Source organism: Archocentrus centrarchus, chromosome 4, assembly GCF_007364275.1.
Source record: "Archocentrus centrarchus isolate MPI-CPG fArcCen1 chromosome 4, fArcCen1, whole genome shotgun sequence".
In the NCBI taxonomy this organism is placed as follows: domain Eukaryota; kingdom Metazoa; phylum Chordata; class Actinopteri; order Cichliformes; family Cichlidae; genus Archocentrus; species Archocentrus centrarchus.
The window spans coordinates 29,425,101-29,446,512 of record NC_044349.1 but is presented as its reverse complement, the minus strand read 5'-3'; the positions used below and the strand labels follow the sequence as shown (position 1 = coordinate 29,446,512).

Here is a 21,412-nt window from a genome sequence, read left to right as displayed (position 1 = left end):
AGTTTGACCATATCCATCTGTGCCTTCCCGGACCCCGTACATCACGGGTTCACTGCGTCACTAAGGTATTTGATTGACAGTCCACCAAACGAATGAAAATCCAAAACTGCTCAATAGGTTTTTTTTCCATCGGCCGTCTTTCAAGGTAGGTCGAGAAGTAGTTTATACTGTTACTAGGCAGCGATAACGGAATTTGTTTCCTTAATGTTAATAGAGAATCACGAGAAACGTGCTCATATATATGTAACTGCAGTAAAGTAGCGGTTTTTAATTCAGACTACTTTTGTTGAAAAAAAAAGTATTATCGCAAGTCTGGCTTCCTCGGGGTAACTGTTTGTTCTCTCTTTGGTTTAAACTATAAATGATACGCCTGTGGGATGCTAAGCTAAGCTACGCTGGCTGTGTTTGAAACTAGTGCACCTCTATTTGTGTTGCAGCGATAGTCGAGGAAAACCGCAGGAGAAGCGGCGGGCTTTCCGAGAAGCGCTGGTGAAAAGAATGACTGGGACTGGGGATGACCTACAGGTAAAGTTGTGACCTCGGCAAACTTTATGTCGTTTTCCCCCCTTTAACACTGTGAGCCGACAGGTACCTTCCTTGTCGACTTAACCAAGCATTAAATGAACGCGTGTAATTCTTTCCTGACAAGACTCGACATGACCCGGAGGAGGCAGGCTCATTTTAAACAGACTCAACATTAGAAATGCACACAGGACCACAGATAGAGGAGCTTGTAACTCTTTAGTAATTCTAACTGTACTCGATAGGCTCTGGTTCCTTCTGCCAAGTTGAGTGAAGAGGAGCCACAAACTACGATGATGGTTGGTACCTTAACTAGGTTGTAGCTGCTCTCCTGTGTCCTGGCATTGCTGCCGGCTGCTCAACACCAACTTCTTTCCTTCTTCTCCTTTTCTTCTGGCTTTAGTGCACTAAATACCAGCTTGGTTGCAAATTTGCTGCTGCTATCCATGTAAACTGTATCCCTGTGTGACACCAGGCACCTGAAGATGGTGAGGAAGATGAAGGAGAGGCTTTGAAACGCAATTTAAGGGCTCAGAGACAGAGGAGAAAGAAAAGGGTACATCCTTTGTTAGTAACCGCATTTCTGTAATTCCACTAATGTCAAACTTATGAGGTCTAACACTTTTGATTGGTCTTGGCTTTTATTAGCTGCTTGAACAGTCTTCAGTCCAGGAGTCCCATGATGCTAAAGATGTGGACGAGTTCCCTTCCGCCCTGCAGTACAGCGCAGACGAGGGGACGTCTGAGAAGGCGGACGATTCAGTGGTTTTATCAGAATCTCAAACTGGTTCTCAGAGAGGTTTGTGATTATGTCTTTACTCCATGTGCCTCTACTCCTTCTTGTTTACATCATTCACAAAGAATGAATGATCTGGTAGCAGTAACAAAACAGTATTGCATAGTTCTTTTTTTTGCAGCAAATAAGGCCAATAATAATCATCATCTTATATATTGAGCACTTTTCAAAATATATATTCCAAAGTACTTCACAAGGGCAACAAAAAAATAAAGCATATAAGTCGTAAACTCATGAGGATAAAGAAGAAGCAAAAGACCAGGCTGACCAGATTGTTTAACACAGTTTTGGAGAGTGAGAGGATGCCTGAGGAATGGAGAAAATGTGTACTAGAACAGATTTTCAAGAACAAGGGTGGTGTGCAGAACTGTAGTAACTACAGAGGGATAACGTTGATGAGCCGTACCATGAGGCTATGGGAAAGAGTTGTTGAAGCTAGGTTAAGAAGAGCAGTGAATATCGGTGAGCAGCAGTATGGCTTCATGCTGAATAAGAGCACTACAGATGTGATGTTTCCTTTGAGAGTATTGATGGAGACGTACAGAGAAGGTTAGAAGAAGCTTCACTGTGTCTTTAAGGATCTGTAGAAAGCATAAGGTGCAAAGAGAGGAACTGTGGTACTGCATGAGGAAGTCAGGAATGGCAGACAAGTATGTGAGGGTGGTGCAGGGCATATATGAGGACAGTGAGACAGCAGTGAAGTATGTGCTAAGAGTGACAGATAGATTCAAGGTGGAAGTGTGATTTCATCAGGGATCCGCTCTGAGCCCCTTCTTGTTTGCAATGGTGATGAACAGATTGACAGATGAGCTCAGACAAGAGTCTCTGTGGACTATGATGTTTGCAGACAACACTGTGATCTGTAGTGAGAGTAGGGAGCAGGTAAAAGTGAGCCTGGAGAGGTGGAAGTATGCTCTGGAGAGAAGAGGAATGAAAGTCTGTAGAAGCAAGACAGAATCCATGCATGTGAATGAGAGGGAGACAGGTGGAGAGGTAAACATGCAAGGAGTTGAGGTGGTGAAGGTAAATGAGTTTAAATACCTGGGGTCAACCACCCAAAGCAACAGACAGTACATAGAAGAAAGTGCGGGCAGGGTGGAGTAGGTGGACACGACTGTCACGGGTGATTTATGACAGAAGAACAGCAAAAGGGAAGGTTGAAAGGATGGTAGTGAGACCTGCTAGACGGTAGCAGTTTAAGATGTTAAGATTCTCATTGGGAGTGACCAGCATTAGAAATGAGTACATCAGAGAGGGGTTTGGAGACAAAGTTAAAGAGGGAAGGTTGCGATGGTTTGGACACATGCATTGGGGGGGTTGTTAACAATATGGCCTAGGATTCTTAAAAAAAAAAAATCCTTTACTTGGTACACAACTGAACATGACTTATTATGTAAATCTGGAAATTCTGAATCAGGCATCACATCACCAAATCTAAGCAGCTGACTGAGCATTTAATATCAGCATTTAATAGAAGACAGTTGGTGCCTGTAACAAAATATAAGTAAGCATTAAACAAAATTGTTTCAAGATGTACTTTGTGCTCTAGGTCTCTCCTCAAGAACTCAGCGTACTCAACATTTAGATGACTTTGTGACACGACGCTTGCAAGAGAAACTAAAAGCAGCCAGGGTAAACCTGGTTTATTTTCTTTTTGCACACAAAGTACACACAGCACACAGTCTGAATAATCATTTTCCATGTCATCCTTGAGTAAAATTGTTGATGTGCAATCTGTGGTCTCTTGTATTTCAGTCTAAAGGCGAAAGCCTTCAGGATCAGGAGGCTTCTCTTGAGCTTACTAGTCGTCTCCAGAGCCTCAGAGACAGAGACACCGTAACAAGGTTTGACAGAGAGGTGAGCCGCTATCTCGCCTTAATTGGGCTCATGTAATCCTGTCCAGCAGAGGAAGTTAACTCCTGGTGTCTCACAGGTTGACACAGACAGAGCTGGAAGGCAGGACTCCCCTCCAGCCCTCAGCAGCAGGGTCAGGTTCAGAGAAGCAGCAAAACAAGTAAGGCTTGAATTGAGATTGATGTACTTTATGCAAGAAGCAGCTATATAATTCAATTTAATTGATTAATTTAATTGTTTTCAAATACAGGTAGGAAATGGCCTGCCAACAGCTGAGGAAGCATATAATTTCTTTACATTCAACACTGACCCTGAGCCACCAGAAGAAGCTGAAACCCAGGTAACTCACAAACAGTAATATTTTTGTCACGATCATTTCTTACATTTTTTGCATTTGCATAAGATGGAGTAACTCCCTAATAATCGTCTTCCTTCTCTCAGAGTGAAGAAGCTCCTCTTGCACAAAACCAAGAGGAAGACTTATTTGTCATTGACCAGTCACCCCAGGACTTCCTGGAAGTGAAGAAGGCTGAGTATGTCGGGTACCAAAAACTTCTTCAGCAACGACGCGAACTCCTGTTTATGCCCAGCTTTCGAGCAGGTGTAATATAATGTATTAAATCATTTGATTCATGCCTGCACCTGCCTTATTTGGGGAAATGTTCTTATTATGTTTAATTTTCATAGTTCCACCCTCTGTCAAACTGCCTGAAAACATGAAGCCTCGCTACCTGGAGGATGAGGGTCTCTATGTAGGCGAAAGGCCTACTGTATCCCTGACCAATGAGAATATTCTGGAGAATCGAATTTTGAAAATGGAGAAGGTAAAAAAAAAAAAAGCCGAACAACTCAAAAATTTCACAAGGTGTGATTTTGAAAAACATTTTTTAAATATGTTATTATTTGCTAAGGGGAAGGAGTGGTTTGGAGATGATGGCAGGATCATCGCTCTGCCTAACCCCATCAAGGAATCATCCACAAGACCCCCTCTCTTCCACATGCAGGAGGACATAGACCCTGCACTGCAGACTGTGTACAGGAAGGTCAGACACACGCACACACTTTAATCATTCAGTTCATTTTCATAATCTAAAACGCTGTTTGCATTCCTATGCTGAAAGTGTTTTGACGCTATCAGTTGTTCTCTAACCTCTTTGCCTTTTAGAAAAAAAGCAAAAGGGCAGTTTGGCATTTGGTACAAAGAAACAAGGAGGAAGTATGCGTTTGTTATTGGAGGGATAGATCAGGGGTGGAGGGCAACACGTCTGTGATATCATATCTTCTGACAATTTACAGCAACATCAGAACTCCAAACTCCCTTTGTAGACATTAAAAGTCACACAAGCTGTGAAGTAACCTTTGAAGAAGAGCCAGTGTTAAATTGAATTCTAGCTTTTCAGTGCTTTATCCGTACCACTAATATTTCATTTTGCAAGTAAGGAGAGTGTGATTGCAACAAACTTATTGTATTATTTATTAATCTGTCAAACACTTTGCCTATTTATTCATTAATAAAATGACAAAAACTGCTGTGATGATCGCCTTAAATTAGCTGCTTTGTTTGACTAGCAGCAAAAACGGGTAAATGGGTAAAAGATGGCACTACTAAAAGATAGGTCCCTACTACAACCATCACTGAAACCACTCAGCTTATGTATACCACAACAGCAGTGATCCTTGAGATGCTCGGCTAGCAGTACCCTCCATGGAGAAGAGGACTAGAGGCCATGCTCAAGGCAGCACAAAGGGAAGTTAGCCAATTATTAGAGCTGCAGAAAGGGCAGAAAGGTGTGATGAAGAAAGGGGTGCCTAAGAAGTACAACAAGCTGTCCATCCATACCTGAGACCTTAGAAACTGCCAAGCAAAGACTCAAAGCCTTGGCTAACTACTTGAAAAGTGTACCAAAGATAGAGAAGCCAATAGAGTAAACCAGATCTTTATGCTCTCATGACTCAACTTGTGATGTCACTCCCTGGCCAATCAGTGGCATGCAGTCTGGTGACATCACATTTTTGGCTAAACCCTGCTTGCTTGGAACCATTGCTGTGTAGGTGCTAAAAAAGTACCTGGTACCAGGTACTAAAACCTAATGGAAAACCCTAAAAGTTGAGTTGAGTCGAGCCGAGTAGGTACAAGGAAAGGAGGCATAAGATCTAAGAGCAGACCACAGCAACCTCCCTGAATAGGATCCAGTAACCATCACAGTAGCAGACATCCAAGAAAGAGTCTCAAATATGAAGAGCTGGAGAGCACTAGGCCCTGAAATGATTCACACCTACTGGCTAAAGAAGCTGCCTGCACTCCATGAGCACGTGGTAGCACAAATTAAACTGCTAATGTATGGGACACACCCAGAATGTCTTACTGAAGGTGGGATGGTCCTCATCCTCAAGGATTCCCAGAGGAAACCGGTCCCATCCAACTATTACCTTCAGTATGACACAGAAGTTCCTGTCAGGCATCATAGCAGCTAAGATGAACAAGCACATGGCTCAATACACAAGTGGGGCCCAGAAAGGAATTGGCAGTAACACCAGAGGAGCAAAACATCAGCTACTTACTGATAGATAGAGCAGTCACTCAAGACTGTAAGACCAGACTGACCAATCTGTGCACCACCTGGATTGATTACAAAAAAAACCTATGACTCAATACTTTACACATGGATCCTGGAATGCCTAGAACTGTACAAGATCAACAGGACCCTGAGAGACTTCGTCAGGAGTTAAATGGGGATGTGGAAAACAAAACTGAAGGCCAACTTCAAACTAATCACAAAAGTCACCATCAAGTACGGATTTACCAACAAAGATCAGTGCATCAGGAAGATGGCCGCAAATGATCATGTGTTTAGTGAATACGTCAGGCAGCAGAAACCCGAGAAAGAAGAGGAGCAAGAACAGGAACTATCATGGAAGCACAGGCCCATGTACGGCATCTACCACCGGCAGATAGAAAAAGTGGCTGATATTGACAAATCCTACCAATGAACTGAAAAAGCTGGACTGACAGACAGCACAGAGACACTAATCATGGCAGCACAGGAACAAGCTCTAAGCACAAGTTTGATAGAAGCTGGGGTCTACCACACCAGGCAAGACCCCAGGTGCAGGCTGTGCAGAGATAACTCTGAGAGAATCCAGCTCATAACAGCAGGATGCAAGATGCTAGCAGGCAGGGCATACATGGAACGCCATAACCAAGTTGCTGGCATTGTATACAGAAACATCTGTGCTAAGTATTGGCTGGAAGTCTCAAGGTCATAATGGGATATACCCCCAAGGGTCATTGAGAATGAGAGAGCTAAGATCCTGTGGGACTTCCAGATACAGATGGACAAACTGATGATGGCTATTAACCGGACGTAGTAGTGGTGGACAAAGAGAAGAAGAAGGCCGTTGCAAGAGATATAGCAATACCAAGCGACAGTAATATCAAGAACAGGTTGACAGGTTGAAGAGGTGCGTCTGCATGTGTGAAAACAGCTCCTTGTGTGTTTCACTGTGTGCTGTGCTCTATGTTACACACAGAGCAGAGGTGATGCATTACTTGAGTTTAAGCCACCTCGTTACATTCTAATTACAGCAAAAAGCACCCAGCTGCCCTCACCAAACCTTGCTTACAGTTAAGCTCATAGCTCACCTGCCTAGTGAAGCAGTGATGCATGGTGGGAAATGGATTAAGGTGAAATAAATAGGGAAAATTATGTAAACAAATTCCTGGTTACCACCGGTCGATTTAGAACAGATGGATGGGTGTTATATCTCTTCTGAGTTAGCAAACTACATCTGCGTCTTTATTAGAAGCAGCTGATTCCAGCCTTATTCACACTTGACTGGTGAAAAAGCGTGACTGGCCAGTTAAACATAATATGACAAATGTATAAATCCTGTAAAATTAGTTACAGATACAAAGAGTTTTGAGTTCAGTCTCAGTCTTTCATAGTAGTGACTGTCTTCTCATTTATTTGTTGAATACTAGAGACAGGTGCAGCTGTCATATGTGGTCATCCAGAAAACACAGCTTTCGTGGTAGTTAAGTTGGGTGTTTATAACACATCATTTTCATGCATGACTTTTCATTACAGCACTCCCCTGATGGTGCTTTCAATCTTGCCAGCTATTTCATGCTTCCTTAAAACTGGCACATACTTGGAAACTTGGAAACACACAAGGAAAGCACAAGCGCCAAGTATAATTCATAGTGGTTATCATTTTCCAGGACAGTGCATGATGGATGATGTTATTCTATCTCCCAGGCATTGAAGTCAAAGTATGCAAATCGTTACATTGCTGGTGCAGCCGATCCTGAGGGAGACTACCAGCTTGATGTTGATGTCATGGGGCTGATCTTCTCCCATCACCCACTCTTCAGTCGTGAACATGTCCTGGGCGCCCGTCTAGCTCAGCTGTACGATCAGTACCACACCAGGCAACTCAGTAATCTCACAGGTCACCTCACTGACAAGGTAAACTCCACCAGGCATCTAAAAAGAACAGTGAAAGAGGCTGTATAGTTTATATACAGTGTCCAGTGTGTTTAGTGTCTTACTTTCTGCTTTAGTTGAATGGATTGAGGCGTGCACTGCGGAATATGCTGGAGAGCCGTGGTGATCAGACCCCCACTCAGGCCTTGCAGCAGAGGATTTCTGAGTACAGTCTGGAGGTTAGGTGAGTTTGTCCTACTGAAATTCCTGTTCTGCTTTAAAACACGTACTGCACAGTTTACTCCTTGAGCTATAGTGGGTTTCCAATTATTACAGGAACACTCGACAGCTGCGAGACAGTGAGCAGGAGAAAGACAGGACGCTTCTGAAGAATATAGTTAAAGTGTGGAAGGAGATTAAAACCCTGAGAGAGTTTCAGAAGTTTACCAATACGCCCTACAAGCTCTACCTCAGAAGGTGACTGCTTACCCTTATTTTTTGTCTTTTATTTTTTATACAGGGCAGCACGGTGGCGCAGTGGTTAGCACTGCTGCCTCACAGTTAGAATACCATCTGGAAGGCCTGGGTTCGATTCCACCTTGGCCCAGGCCTCTCCCTCTCTCTGTGTGGAGTTTGCATGTTCTCCCCGTGCTTGCGTGGGTTTCCTCCGGGTACTCCGGTTTCCTCCCACATTCCAAAGACATGCACTTACTGGGGTTAGGTTAATTGGCTAATCTAAATTGCCCATAGGTGTGAATGAGCGCGTGAATGTGAGTGTGAAAGGTTGTCTGTCCCTCTGTGTTGGCCCTGCAACAGGCTGGCGACCTGTTCAGGGTGTACCCTGCCTCTCGCCCTGTGACAGCTGGGATAGGCTCCAGCCCCCCCGCGACCCTTAACAGGATGTGCGGAAGCGAATGGATGGATGGATGGATGGATGGATGGATTTTTTATACATATATATATATAATATTTAATGTATGTGCGTATATGTACACTGCTCCATTAGTCAACTGCTAACATTAAAAATGGCAAAAGTTACAAATAATATGTTCAAGTTATCCATATGAGCTAAAATGCTATTTTCAAGCTTTTTTTTTTTTTTTTAACTTTTGGCTCTATGATGTCAAAGAGATCCCTAATGGTGATCTCACACATGCACAGCACTGTCTGTGAACACAGAAGCCCCTCCCACCTGTTGTTCAAATCTTCTGTTTGCAAAGGGAAGCCAATCAGAAGAAAGGTGGTTGGTTAATGGGAGAGGAACTAGATTGGCTGTTTCAGGCAGAGGATGAATTATTGAGCTATGCCAATGCCCAGTATGAGATACATGATTATTTGAACTGTGAAAAATTTAAAGCTACTTCAACAGTCCAACAATAAAATAGTTACAAATGAGCATAATAGGTCCACTTTAATAATTTAAGAATCAATTTTCCTGAATTAAAATCCATCACACCTGATATCAGCTGAATGATGTAAGATTTGCTCTTAAGAGCGTTCTGCAGATTCTTGTAGCATGTCATTAACCTGCTGTTGTCCATCGCCTCTCCAGGGAGAATGTGGATCGAGCATCAGATGAGCAGGAATATGAAGATGAAATCTTGGCAGAGGTTGCAGAATTAGAAGCTGAGAGTAAGGAAGAATTCCAGAAAAAGTTAGCTGAGTACAAGAAACAGCAGGAAGAATGGAAAATCTGGAGAAAGAAACAGGTGCCTACATTTTTATCTGCCGTCTTCATCTCAGTCGGTTTCTTTCCCCTGCATATTACGCATTTAAATAAAATGTTTAAATAAGAAAAATTCACACCAGAGAAAAAAAATGACGTTCAAAATAGACTTTGCATATTGAAATATAATGTACGCAGATACCCACACACCTACTCATGTTCACTGTTTTCAGAAAGCCAAAAAGAAAAAGAGAAAAGAGAAGAAAGGTCAAGCACAGGATGACACTGATGAAGAAGACGGAGAACAGGATGTGAGCGAATCAGAAGGACCCGCTGAAGAAAGCCCTCCAAAGCCAGAGCCCCCAGAGAGACCAGACCTTGGCTCCATAGAGCAGTGGGTGAGGGAGAAAGCCTCCAGGATACGCAGGAAGCCAGGAGAGTCCATCCTGATCCCAGTGCTGTCTGCATCAGGAAGTGTCACTGCCAGTGAACAGTGCCCCAGGTATGAGCTGAAACATAGTGAGAGTCTTGGTTTCTTTAGTCAGGAGAAACCTGCCAGTGAAGAGTTATCTTGAAAAAACAGCAAATAAATCCACTTAATACCAGAATATTTGTCACAAGTGAAAATATCACACCCAGTGACAGGTGTGTCACTTGTGTTAATCTAATATTTAATACACAACGGCAGTTATGAGGACCAGCTGCACTTTCACTGTGGTATTGTGAATGTTTTTCATCATGTCTGAGTTCTTCATTTTTTTAGGGCCGAAACTGCTCGACGAGAAGATGTTGCCAGACGCTCTCTTTTCATCAAGATCCTCTACAACGGCAAAGAAGTTTCGCGAACAGACAGCCGCTCCTTGAACGCCGACTTCAGGGTGCACTTTGGACAGATTTTCAATCTCAAGATAGTCAACTGTCCCCAAAGCGTTAGTTTGCAGGTACAGTAAAGAGCGCTGAACATGATGCCATTTTGTCATATTTGACTGCTGCGATCTTTTCTCACCATTTCTGTGTTTGTGTTTACTTTGTGTGGGTAGGTGTTTGAGGAGATTGGATCATCCTGCTCTGTCCTGGCTCAGGTGTTTCTTCCAGTGCCAGAACCCTCAGTCGTGACAGGCAGCGTTCCTCTTGAGGAATTTGAGTTTAGCAGCAACCAGAGAGTGATGTTCGACCACGAGGGAGTTGGAAGTGGTAAAAAAGCTTCTTTTTTTTTTTCCCCATTGGGCACTACTTCAGACATAAAACGCCCTTTTCAAGAATTTTACTAATATATCAACTTGTCATTTTACTTTTTTCTTTCACGTCGTACACCTCCTCAGATGTGCCTCTCTCCTTTGAAGCTGATGGCAGTAACAAGCAGATCCTGTTGACCTCTGGGAAGGTCGCATGCTGTGTTTCTTGGGGGATCGGTGAAGATGACGTACCCCTCGCACCTCCTATTTCTCAGCAACCTGGTGGCATTCACAGGTAGTGTCTTTCAATTGATTTTCCTAAGAAAATTACAAGGTAAAGCTGTTTATTTTATTTTATTATTATTTTCAATCTCTGTCTTTCTGTGTGTCTTAGTGGCTTGGGCCATCTCGATGCTGTTGCCCACATTGGGGCATCTGGACTTTATGACATGAAAAAAATTAGTGAGTGGGCCAGACAGTCACGTCTGGATCCAAACGATCCAAAAAATGCTTCCATCATGCAGCTGCTGAAAGTGGGTATCTGAAGACTGTGCTATTTTTGAGGCCTTGAACTTACCAAATGAAGAATTTTCCTCTATAACTGTATCTGTTTTTCCCAGGTGGCCAGTAGTGGAGAGGTAAGGGCTCCAGAGTACTTCCGTCTCGAACATCTGCAAGAGGACTTTAATTTTGTGACTGATGAAGAGTTGGAGAGGTCTAAAAGGTTCCGCCTGCTCAGGCTGAGGCACCAGGAAGTGGCAGAGTTTCGCAATTACAAATTTGTTCCTGCTTTGGAGAGGGAGGTCCTTGATAAGGTGTTCCAGGTCAGCGTTTCAAAAATGCATTGCAGAATATTATGAATGTGGTAGAATGAAGATGCCTTAGCTCTGCAAGAAGCTAATATTTAACTTTGGTTAAAATTAATTCAGGAATATGAAAAAAGATTGAAAGAGGGAGAGATAATAGACACCAAAGAACATTTGGATTCTCACAGAGCTTTATTGGCCAAATATCTTCAGAAGGTGAGCTTACACACACACACACACTTTTTTTTTAATCTCTATTTTTTTTTTTTTTTTTTAACACAAGAGCCCTAAGTGTTATGTAATCCTGGCCTTTTCCCACAGATCCGAGAGTCAGTCAACAACAGGTTTCTTCTTGCCAAACATCACTACCTGCTGTCTGATGTGGTGATGGAAGAGGAAATTCCAAGCATTGGGTAAATTATTAGTTTAAGCTAAACAGTCCTCTGACTCCAAGGAGATAAACTTTTATGCTGTGTACAGTATGGTTTAGAGTAGGATTATTTCTTTCTTCAGTCACCAGCTGTGCAGTGTACATTCACTCAAGTACTGCACTTAGATTTTGACTTCCTACCTTTACTCTACTGCATCTCAGGGTGAAATCCTGCAGTTTATCTCAGTACATTGTAGTTCTTATTTTCTGTATATTCGGTGCTTATTCCTGGTGTCAAAAAGGTTTTAAGATCACAGAGGGTCCTTGAACTCCCAGCTAGATGTAAAGGAAAGGTTGGGAGTGGCAGGGCCTGCATAATACACAGGCTGATGGAAGCATGTGTCTTGGCAGCTGCTGGATCGGTGGATTTGATCTTTAGCTCAACATTGCATTCGCTTGGCTGATTTGTTCTCTCCTCTGGAAGTTGTTAAGTTGTTGTGTTAGAGCCAGTTTCACAACATGTGGACACGATAACAGAAAATCTGAAAACAGTGTCAGTATTTGATTATTTTTAAGCAGATTTATATCTGATAATGTACATCGGTGTCAGTCGTGCTGTTACTCTCCACGCTTTTTTTTTTTTTTTCTCATGATTTGATTTTTTTTTTTTTTCTGTTCTATTTTTCTGCTTTTCTTCTACTTTGTATTTTTACAGTGGTGCAGGTCCAGGGTATGTTCTTTATTTTTATTTTTCTCACACCCTCTGTGTCCCTTTCTCCTTTTAGTTTGAACTCTGAATACCAGTGCAGTACTGATAACAGACCTTTTGCAGTATTCAGTCCTCCCAGGGTTTTGTAGAATAATCAAAAATAATTTAGTCAAAATATGAAGCAAAATTAAGGTTTTTTTGTTTTTTTATTGTAAAACTCATAGACATCAAAATTGTACTTCAAGGCACAGAAATATTAGCACTCTCCTCTTTCCTGTCACTCCCCAGCTGGTTGCAGTAGTTGGCTGCTCCTTCCTTAGCAAGGTTCTGCCAGAGGGATCTTCCTATTAAAAGGGAGTTCTTCCTTCCCACCATGATCAAGTGCTTGCTCACAGGGGATCCTCTGATTGTTGGGGTTTTAAGTTTTATATAGTGCCAGTTCACAACAAGTCATCTCAAGGTGCTTTATATTGTGAAGTAAAGACCCTAAAATATGAGAGAGAACCCCCAATAATCAGGCAATCTCCCTATGAGCAAGCCCTTGGTGATAGTGGGAAGAAAAACTGCAAATACCTGGAGGGACTGAGTCCTGATGCTGATAACAATCCCATCCTACAGTTAGAGCAAAAACTTTTTGTGACGTCGCAACAAATGCTTTTTGCACTACGATTTAATTTTAAACGAAGAGTCCTGTAGGCTGTTGACCAAGCGATCACGTTTGTTGCAATTATCAGGATTCTAGGAATAAACCTTTTCAAGCTGGCTGAACCCAAACGACCGCTGAAACCCCAGAGAAAAGAAAGAAAAAAGGTGACAGCCCAGAATCTGTCTGACGGAGACATCAAACTGCTCATTAACATCATCCGGGCCTATGATATACCCATCCGTAGGCCTCAAAGCAAGTGAGTCCTATTCAGAAACAGGCATATGCTTTTTAGAAATCTGACTGGACACTGAACCGTGTTTCAATGTGTTCTCATTACAGTAAACTAGGACAGTCATCTCACACTGCCATTCAGGCCAGCGATTGGCTTCTTAACCAGGTACACCGCACTCTGATCTCAGTTTGCTTTGCACAGGCAGCAACAGAATCAATATAATAAGTATGTGAGGTTTTTGTGTATTTATTTTAGATACAAGTCAGGCCATTTGTGGAGGTTTCCTTCCAGCGCACAGTACTTCAAACAACCACAGCTGATGGACCAAACCCATGCTGGAATGAGGAGCTGCAGCTGCCTTTTAGGTGAAATGGTTTTATTTTTGTTTTCTTCTGTGGTTTTTTTTTTTTTTTTTTTTTTGGTTTTATCTTGTGATAGCTGTGGTTGAGCTGTCACATCTCCACTATTCAAGATCCCGATTATAAATAACTTAGCACTTTAGATAAACATGTATTTAAATATGACAGACAATCTTGTTGATAAACTGTAACAAAGGAATCGGTTTCTTGTACAGGTTTGGATTAACTCTGCTGTGTTTTTGAGGGAAAACTTTGTATAAGCCACTTTTCTCTCCGCCTTGCATCATTCTGCCCTCAGGTTTATTACTGCCAGCATTTATCGTAGCAGTTGGGTGGTCTTTACTGTCTAACAGATGTACTATGCTGCTGTTTGCCTTTGTGGCTCTCACTGAGGAACTGCCACTTTCACTTCACTCCTCTGCTGTTACAGCTTCCACCACAATGTCACAAAAACTGCCCCCTTGCTGATTTGTTAGTTTTTAGCATATTTGTCACACTTAGATGTTTCAGATCATCAGAAACTTTAATAATAGACAGAGATGACCCGAGCAAATACAAAATGCAGTTTTTAAATTATCATTTCATTTATTGAGAGAAAAAAAACTATCCAAACCTGCCCAGGCCTGTATGGGAAAAGTGATTGCCCCTACATCTAATAACTGGTTGTGCCACCCTTAGTATCAAGAACTGCAATCGAGTGTTTGCAATAACTGATAGTGAATCTTTCACTGTGGAGGAAATTTGGCCCACTTTTCTTTGGAGACTTGTTTTAATTCAGCCACATTGCAGGGTTTTTGAGCATGAATGGTCTGTTTAAGGTCATGCCAAAGCATCTCAATCTGATTTAAGTCCAGACTTTGACTGGGCCACTCCAAAACCTTCATTTTATTTTTTTTCAAGCCATTCAGAGGTGGAATTTGGTGTGTTTTGGATCATCGCACTTGAGCTTCAGGGCACAAACCAAAGGCTGGACATTGTCCTTCAGGATTTTCTGGTAGAAAGCAGAATTCATGGTTCCATCAATCGCAGCACGTCATCCGCAGCCCAGACCACACTACCACCACCATGTTTGACTGTTAGTATTTCATTAAAAGAACCATGTTAGTTTTAAACCAGATGTAACGTTACCTTTTGTCTCGTCAGTCCACAGAATATTTTCCCAGAAGTCTCGGGGATCATCAAGAAGTTATTTGGCAAATGTGAGATGAGCATTTGTGTTCTTTTTGGTCAGCAGTGGTTTTTGTGTTGGAGCTCTCCCATGGATGCCATTTTTGCCCAGTCTCTTTGTTTTTGTTGAATCATGAACTCTGACCTTAACTGAGGCAAGTGAGGCCTGCTTTGCCTTCTTTGAGGCGGCTTTGCAAACCTTTCCAAACTGATAGAAACGAATGACTTTGTTTCTCCTCTGCTTCATTAGCTCATGACATGATGTGTTGCTTTTTCAGACCTTTTAGCATATTTAAATTTTTTAGACAGGTTCTATGTAACAGATTTCTTGATTCAACAAGTCTGGCAATAATCATGCCTGGGTGTGGCTCATGAAATTAAACTCAGTTCTCCAAAACAAATAGTTAATCACAGTTAACTCATGATTTAATGGGGGGAGCAATTACTTTTTTCACACATGGCCAGGTAGTAAATAAATAATGATCATCATTTATTATGATCATCATTTGAAAACTGCATTCACTCAGGTTTGTCTAATATTAAAATTTGATCTGAAACATGTAGGTGTGTTCATGATCCAGTCATGACGAAGTGATCAGTGAATGATCCACTCTGTTCAAAAACTGAACCTCGTGCCTTTATACCTGCCTTACCTGGGACTACTAGCCAGGAAGACACTAAGTTGTCTAATGCACTGTATCACAAAGTGAAAGCTTGGTGTGTTTGACCAGAGATCATTATAAGAAAGACAACTTAATTTGGTGCCTGCCTATTTTGTGAGCCTTTTTCATCAAATTTGACTGGTGATTCTACACATGCAGTGTTTATGTCCCGGTGATGCTGGCATTGAAGTTCATTTAGATACGGAGGTGTTTCGTGATGGCTGCTGGGTGCTGCCACGTGCCAGGCAGACACAGACTGGCTGAATTGTTAATCTTCCTCTCTACAGCGCTCCAAACGGTGACTACAGCACTGCTAACCTGCAGTCAGTCAAAGATGAGGTCTTCATCAACATATTTGACGAAGTGGTGTATGAGACTGCAATGGTGAGTAAACACTGTTCACTTTGTTTCACTCATAAATCATTTCATATCACTGTTGTTAAAGTCTCTGCAGTGTCACCTGTCAGCTGAAACTCCTCTGTTCAGACGGGCATTTGGGTGGTGCTGTTTTACTGGTTCATGTGTCCATTTTGCTGGTTTTTGATACTTCTGTAAAGCACTTTGTGAGCAGTTTATTGACTTGAAAAGCCTTATATAAATATATTTTTGCTCACTCACTCACTCACTCACTCACTCAGTACCATATTATTATTTGTATTTTTGTTCTTCAGAATGACAAAAAGAGGGGGAAATCAATTCAATCCCAAGTAGAGAAGCACTGGCTGGGCTCAGTCAAGATTCCTTTCAGCACAATTTATTCTCAGTCCAAGGTGAGCCTGCATTTTAGCAGACATGATGTATGATGTACAAACAGGAAATGACAGTGACCCACTGGACTCCCCCCATATCTCTTAGATTGATGGAACATTCAAAGTGAACACGCCAGCTGTGCTGCTGGGTTACAGCAAGGAGCGGAGCCATGTTCCTGTTAGTGGTTATGATATCTTGAGAAGTCTGAGTGAAGGAACATTTGTCACGCTGTTCATCACTATCGATCCACAGCTGACACCTGGAGAGTCTGTGAGGGAGAAGGTAAGTTTAAGTGACAGTCTCAAGAAATTGATTGTGTCTGCTTTATAGTTCTGATTCAGCATCACTCTGTGGTAGCTGCTTTTGCTTCCAGTATGGTTGCTTTGGTTTTTTTTTTTTTTTAGACAAGTTCTCCAAATTTAAAGGGGACCTGTTGTGCTCATTTCCAGCTCCATAATTATAGTTGAGTAACTTTGACATCATACAGAGCCCGAAGGAGTTTAAAAAAAAAAAAAAAAAAGTTGCTAAACCTGAGTATTTACAGTATTTACTTTGCATGTCACAACAGTAAGCATTGCCAGGTCTACATAGAGCAATACATACAGTAATAATGAATGATTTATAGCATTTAAAATGCCAGAAAGGCCCTTCTCATTATTTGAAACTTGAGCCATATTTAGTGTAATGTGTTTTAAGAAAATAAAGGAAAGCACAGCAGGTCCTCTTTTAAGTGTTTAACTACATTTGGTACACTATATACACTTGCATATTCATTTCTTATTTTTGAAACGGTTTGTTACAAATTAATTTGTTCTTATTTCTGTCATGCTCTTGTGTCACTCATTTGCTTTTGCTCTGCTGCATGTACTAGATAAAGGAAGTCAAGGTAACTGTCCATTAGAGCCATTTATATAATATAATTTTTAATTAAAATTCACATTTTTTTTTAACTAGCCTTATTCATTGTTCGTTAATATTTGGCCTTCTCATGCAGTTTGACAGCCAAGAGGATGAGCGCTTACTGCAGGCTTCAGAGAGATTTGAGAGGGATGCAGCTCAGAGCTATCCGGACCGACCGTGCATTACCACAGTCATAGACCTCAGTGGGAAGACGGTCTTCATCACACGTTACATTCGACCACTCAGCCCCCCACGGGAGCTGCTGGATGAATTCCCCAATAACCCCTTGGAAGCCACGGTCGGTGTGATTGTACGGAATGTCGAAAAAAAAATCTTCTTTTATTGGATATAATTTATTGATACACTTATTTTATCCCTGCACAGTCCCTCATTGCTCGATTTGTCTCACTCATCCCTTCTCTGCCTGACCACGTTTCGTTTTCTGTAACCTGCGACCTGTGGAGCACCTGCGACGTAAGTGAACTCTCTTCGAGATGCCAGGAGTGTATGCAGAGGGGAAATGCCCATGTTGCAACCTTTGGGTTTCTCTTTCTTTGTTTTTTAGCAATTCCTCACCCTTCTAGCAGGTGATGAAGAAGAACATGCTGTGCTGTTGTGTAACTACTTCCTGTCTATGGGCAAAAAAGCCTGGCTTTTAATTGGCACAGCCATACCAGAGGTGGGTGACATTTCTTAAACCTGAAAATATTTCTGATATTTCATGATGTGTCACATATTTAAATATAGTGGAACTTAAAAGACAAAAATACTTATCAAGAAAAATGCATCTTCCTCAAGTATTGAGCACACACCCATGATAGCACTGGTCAATAAGCATTTTGCTATTGAGATTCTTTCCCTGTACTTTACCAAATTTCACTTGGGAGCCGTTTTCATCCAGCACGTCCCATCTTTTTTAGTTGTGATGTTTTGTATGTTTGTATATTGTGTAAGTATTGGATAACGAGCTTGACTGGACAGAAACGGCAATCTGTTTCTGCATTTAAGAAATGCGTTTGGTCTCCAGAAAAGTGAAGCCAAAATTAAGGAAGGTGTTTTCGATGGTCCTGAAATCTGTGAACTGATGCTTGACGATGAGTTCAAAAAGAAACTGAAGCCAACTGAGTCAGCAGCACGGGGCCCGTTCGTGCAGGTTGTCCAGAATTTTCTTGGCAAGCCTGTCACAGAGCGAAAATGATGCTGAGCTTCTGAAAAACATGCTGAAAGCACATCAGCTAAAGAGTGCCAAAATGTCACTGAAGTTGCTCTTTTTAACGTTCTCGTCTCAACTTTTTTCCACCAAATCTGGATGATGTCAGCGATGAGGGTGGGGAAAGATTTCATCACAATATGAAAGTGATGGAAATCCAATTATAAGGGAAAATTTAATCTGAGCAGGATGGGCGACTGACAGCAAATGTGTTTTGTAGATCAGTGTAACGCAAACTTTAAGTCTTCATCCAGTTTAAATGGGGAGTTATGCAAAAGTTGTAACAGTTGTCACAAAAAGATTATTTTTCTTTGTACCACGCAGCAAGTATTAACTTATTTTCATTTTGAAGTGTCAGAGTTTTAATGGAGATAAGGACACGCACAATACAAAAATAACTGGGTGCCGGTAAAAAATGAAATTCATAAACTGTAACAATGCAATGCACAGACACAAATACTGCTAATTATTGCTAAGTAACAGATATATAGAGAGATATATATAACAAATATAGTATTATAATTTCACTCACTAAAACTCAAATACAAGCTTCTTGAACAGGCTGTACCACAGAGAAGCCCAAAGTTTGTGTCAGATATCCTCAATAAAAAGGCACCAACACCCTGAACACTGTAACGAGGTCCAGTTTAGTGACTCCAGTTGGCTGAGGTAAAGACTTGCAGACAGCTGTCGGCTACAGCTGCCTGTCTCCCAAAGTGGCCACACCCATAATAATGAACACTCTAAACCTTAATACAGTTTAAAAGTGTTATTCAACAATTCACCCTGCAAAAAAAGTTTCATAGAGACCAGAACTGTTTTTTATTTGTTTGTTTTTTTTGTGCCAGGATGTAAATATGCTATCTTTGTTGTAAAGTTGCATACTTTAATATTGGAGTTTATGAGGATTGACTTTGGCAGCCATTCTCAAGCAGCTACTGCCAAAACTGCTATTTTTGCTGCTTAATTTTCCAGGCTTGTTTCTGCAGCAGCACTGTTCTTTCTCAAATGTTGCTTTCTCAGGGACCCACGGCTTATGTCCTGACCTTTGAGCAGAGCTGCTACCTTATCTGGAATCCCAGCAGCGGTCAATTCTACGGGCAGTATGACACCTTCTGCCCACTGCAGACAGTTGGCTGCTTGGTCAATGCTGACAATGTGAGTAGTTGTATTACATTTATTTACTTTTCATCATGTTTTTATATATATATAAAATTTATTTATTTATTTATTTAAGGTTTGGTTCAACATTCAACAATATACATCACCAATGAGGATCAGTTTTGACATCACGAAAGCCAATTTGTGGAAACCGTTTTTCTCCCGAACCTTCTCCCACCCTGGCCTGTCTAGCGTACAAGTGAGTGTTCAGTATTTCTGTATAAACCTATGCTTATTTATTATTTATTTGTTTGTTTTTAAAATATTTAACTGTCTTTAGCCAGAGGAGCTGGTTTATCGCCGCACAGACAGAGCAGCTGCAGCAGAGCTTCAGGACAGGCAAGTAAAACGGCAAGAATAGCCACTTCTCAATTCAACTGTAGGCTAAACCGAGCACATGTACCATCTTGCTCCGAATAGGATTGAGAGGATCCTGAAGGAGAAGATAATGGAGTGGCGACCTCGTCAGCCAACCCGCTGGAACCGCTACTGCACCACCACCTTAAAACAGTTCCTGCCCAAACTGGAGCTGAGCCGAGGGCAGGATGTGGCTGAGGGACACCGCCATGAGCTGCAGAGCCTGCTGGGAGACCACAGAGTAAGTCTGAAAAGGGTGTGCCCCTGCATGAAGCTACAGTACTACACTCTGAGTCACTGTGTTATGTCATTGATCTTCAATCTGTGTGCTGTGGAACTTGGCAGAAAGCATGTGAGCTCACTTTGAAAAGTTCATATCACTAACAGCCCCCCCTTTGTTCTCCGAAGATTTCAGGATTCCCCTTGAATCTGCCGTTCTCTGAGATTCGGCCCATCATAGAGGCGGTGTACAGCACTGGAGTTCACAGCGCTCAGGCATCAAATGTGGAGTTTGCTCTGGCTGTGTATGTACACCCCTACCCCAATAACATCATGTCAGTGTGGATTTACCTGGCCTCACTTGTCCGCATGTGATGTAAGAGGTGCTCATCTGACTGTCCTTTGCTGCTTTTGTGAAGTATCAGTCTTTAACTTTCTTGAAGCTTATGACCTTATGTAATTATCACACTGTTTGCACACTGTTGTAAAAAAAATATGTAACTTGTTATACAAGCAAATTACTATATATCAAATTATCTTCCTGAATATTGTTTGACTGCAATGCCAGCCAGTTTTAGCAGGAGTTGCTGTTGTACTGGATTGTAATAAACAAATTTTGTACTTTCATCAGTAGCCCATTGGAGGTCATTTTGTAGTGCTCTGGGAGTGCTCCTCCTCTTCCTCCTCACACAAAGGAGCAGTCACTGCTCTTGCTGATGCCTTGATGCTCTTCTAAGGCCCTGCCAGGTTGTTGTTGCCTCTCCGCTACTCCTGTTTTCACTTTCATTTGCACCCAAAGCAGCTGAAATGGATTCACAGTGGTGTCTGCTTCCCAGCTGGACAGGTTGATACCCATGAGGTTTAGCAGACTTTGTGTTACACTGATGATCAAATGAGCCCTCAATTTTTTTTTTTTTTGAGCGAGTGTGTGTGTATATATATGAACACTACAATCCAACACTCCTACTGAACATCCTAAAAACAATCAATACAGGAAAGTGTTTACGCTGTTTTAAGGAAATAAACAGAAAGTTACAAGAGAAGAAGGTGCAACAGAAAGACCTGAACCTTTGACCCATACACCCATGTGAATTTAATTTATAAACTTCTGTTAAGTAAGTTACAAAGGCTCTATGCATTGACTACACAGACCAATCTTGCTTATGTGCAGTCACCCCTCAAAGACGTGTAGTGAGTGGGAAAAAAAAGCCTGAATGAGCAAGATTAAGGGAGATTGATGTCAACTCCTCTGCTGGAGTCATCATAGCAGACTAAACCTTCCCAACTCTGAATAAATAATACATCTTGGGTCAAATGTCATCTCATCTCAACAATCTGTAAACCAAAGCCAAACAAAAAAAATGATTGACTCATTATTCCAAAATTATACATTACTCTAACTAAAAGCATTAATGTTTGCATTT

The 21,412-nt window shown here is 41.7% G+C and overlaps 1 protein-coding gene across 3 annotated transcripts; it reads left to right on the top strand.

Annotated features, from left to right (window-relative positions):
* Positions 1-34: 34 nt before the first annotated feature.
* On the top strand, positions 35-20,565 carry cc2d2a (coiled-coil and C2 domain containing 2A). 3 transcript variants are annotated; one of them, XM_030728366.1, is made up of 40 exons: positions 35-145; positions 438-525; positions 768-821; positions 998-1,078; positions 1,171-1,321; positions 2,868-2,950; positions 3,074-3,175; positions 3,252-3,332; positions 3,423-3,512; positions 3,614-3,773; positions 3,860-3,996; positions 4,084-4,215; positions 7,432-7,641; positions 7,737-7,843; positions 7,936-8,076; positions 9,152-9,308; positions 9,499-9,767; positions 10,029-10,206; positions 10,306-10,459; positions 10,588-10,735; positions 10,835-10,973; positions 11,061-11,264; positions 11,370-11,462; positions 11,568-11,659; positions 12,332-12,346; positions 13,060-13,227; positions 13,311-13,368; positions 13,459-13,568; positions 15,679-15,775; positions 16,063-16,161; positions 16,247-16,423; positions 17,013-17,027; positions 17,136-17,339; positions 17,426-17,515; positions 17,607-17,720; positions 19,275-19,409; positions 19,489-19,611; positions 19,693-19,751; positions 19,833-20,010; positions 20,178-20,565. In XM_030728366.1, exons 1-40 carry the CDS (start codon positions 93-95, stop codon positions 20,361-20,363), a joined length of 4,932 nt encoding a protein of 1,643 aa, XP_030584226.1. In that variant the 5' UTR covers positions 35-92; the 3' UTR covers positions 20,364-20,565. The 3 variants fall into 3 exon arrangements, with proteins under 3 accessions (XP_030584226.1, XP_030584227.1, XP_030584228.1); XM_030728367.1 differs by lacking the exon at positions 12,332-12,346; XM_030728368.1 differs by lacking the exons at positions 12,332-12,346; positions 17,013-17,027.
* The last annotated feature ends 847 nt before the right edge of the window (positions 20,566-21,412 follow it).

Coding starts and splice junctions, on each gene's coding strand:
- cc2d2a (XM_030728366.1), top strand. CDS start 93: ATGAAAATCCAAAACTGCTCAATAGGTTTTTTTTCCATCGGCCGTCTT. Junction 8,077..9,151: donor TACAAGCTCTACCTCAGAAG/GTGACTGCTTAC, acceptor TCGCCTCTCCAG/GGAGAATGTGGATCGAGCAT. Junction 19,410..19,488: donor GCTTGGTCAATGCTGACAAT/GTGAGTAGTTGT, acceptor TATTTATTTAAG/GTTTGGTTCAACATTCAACA.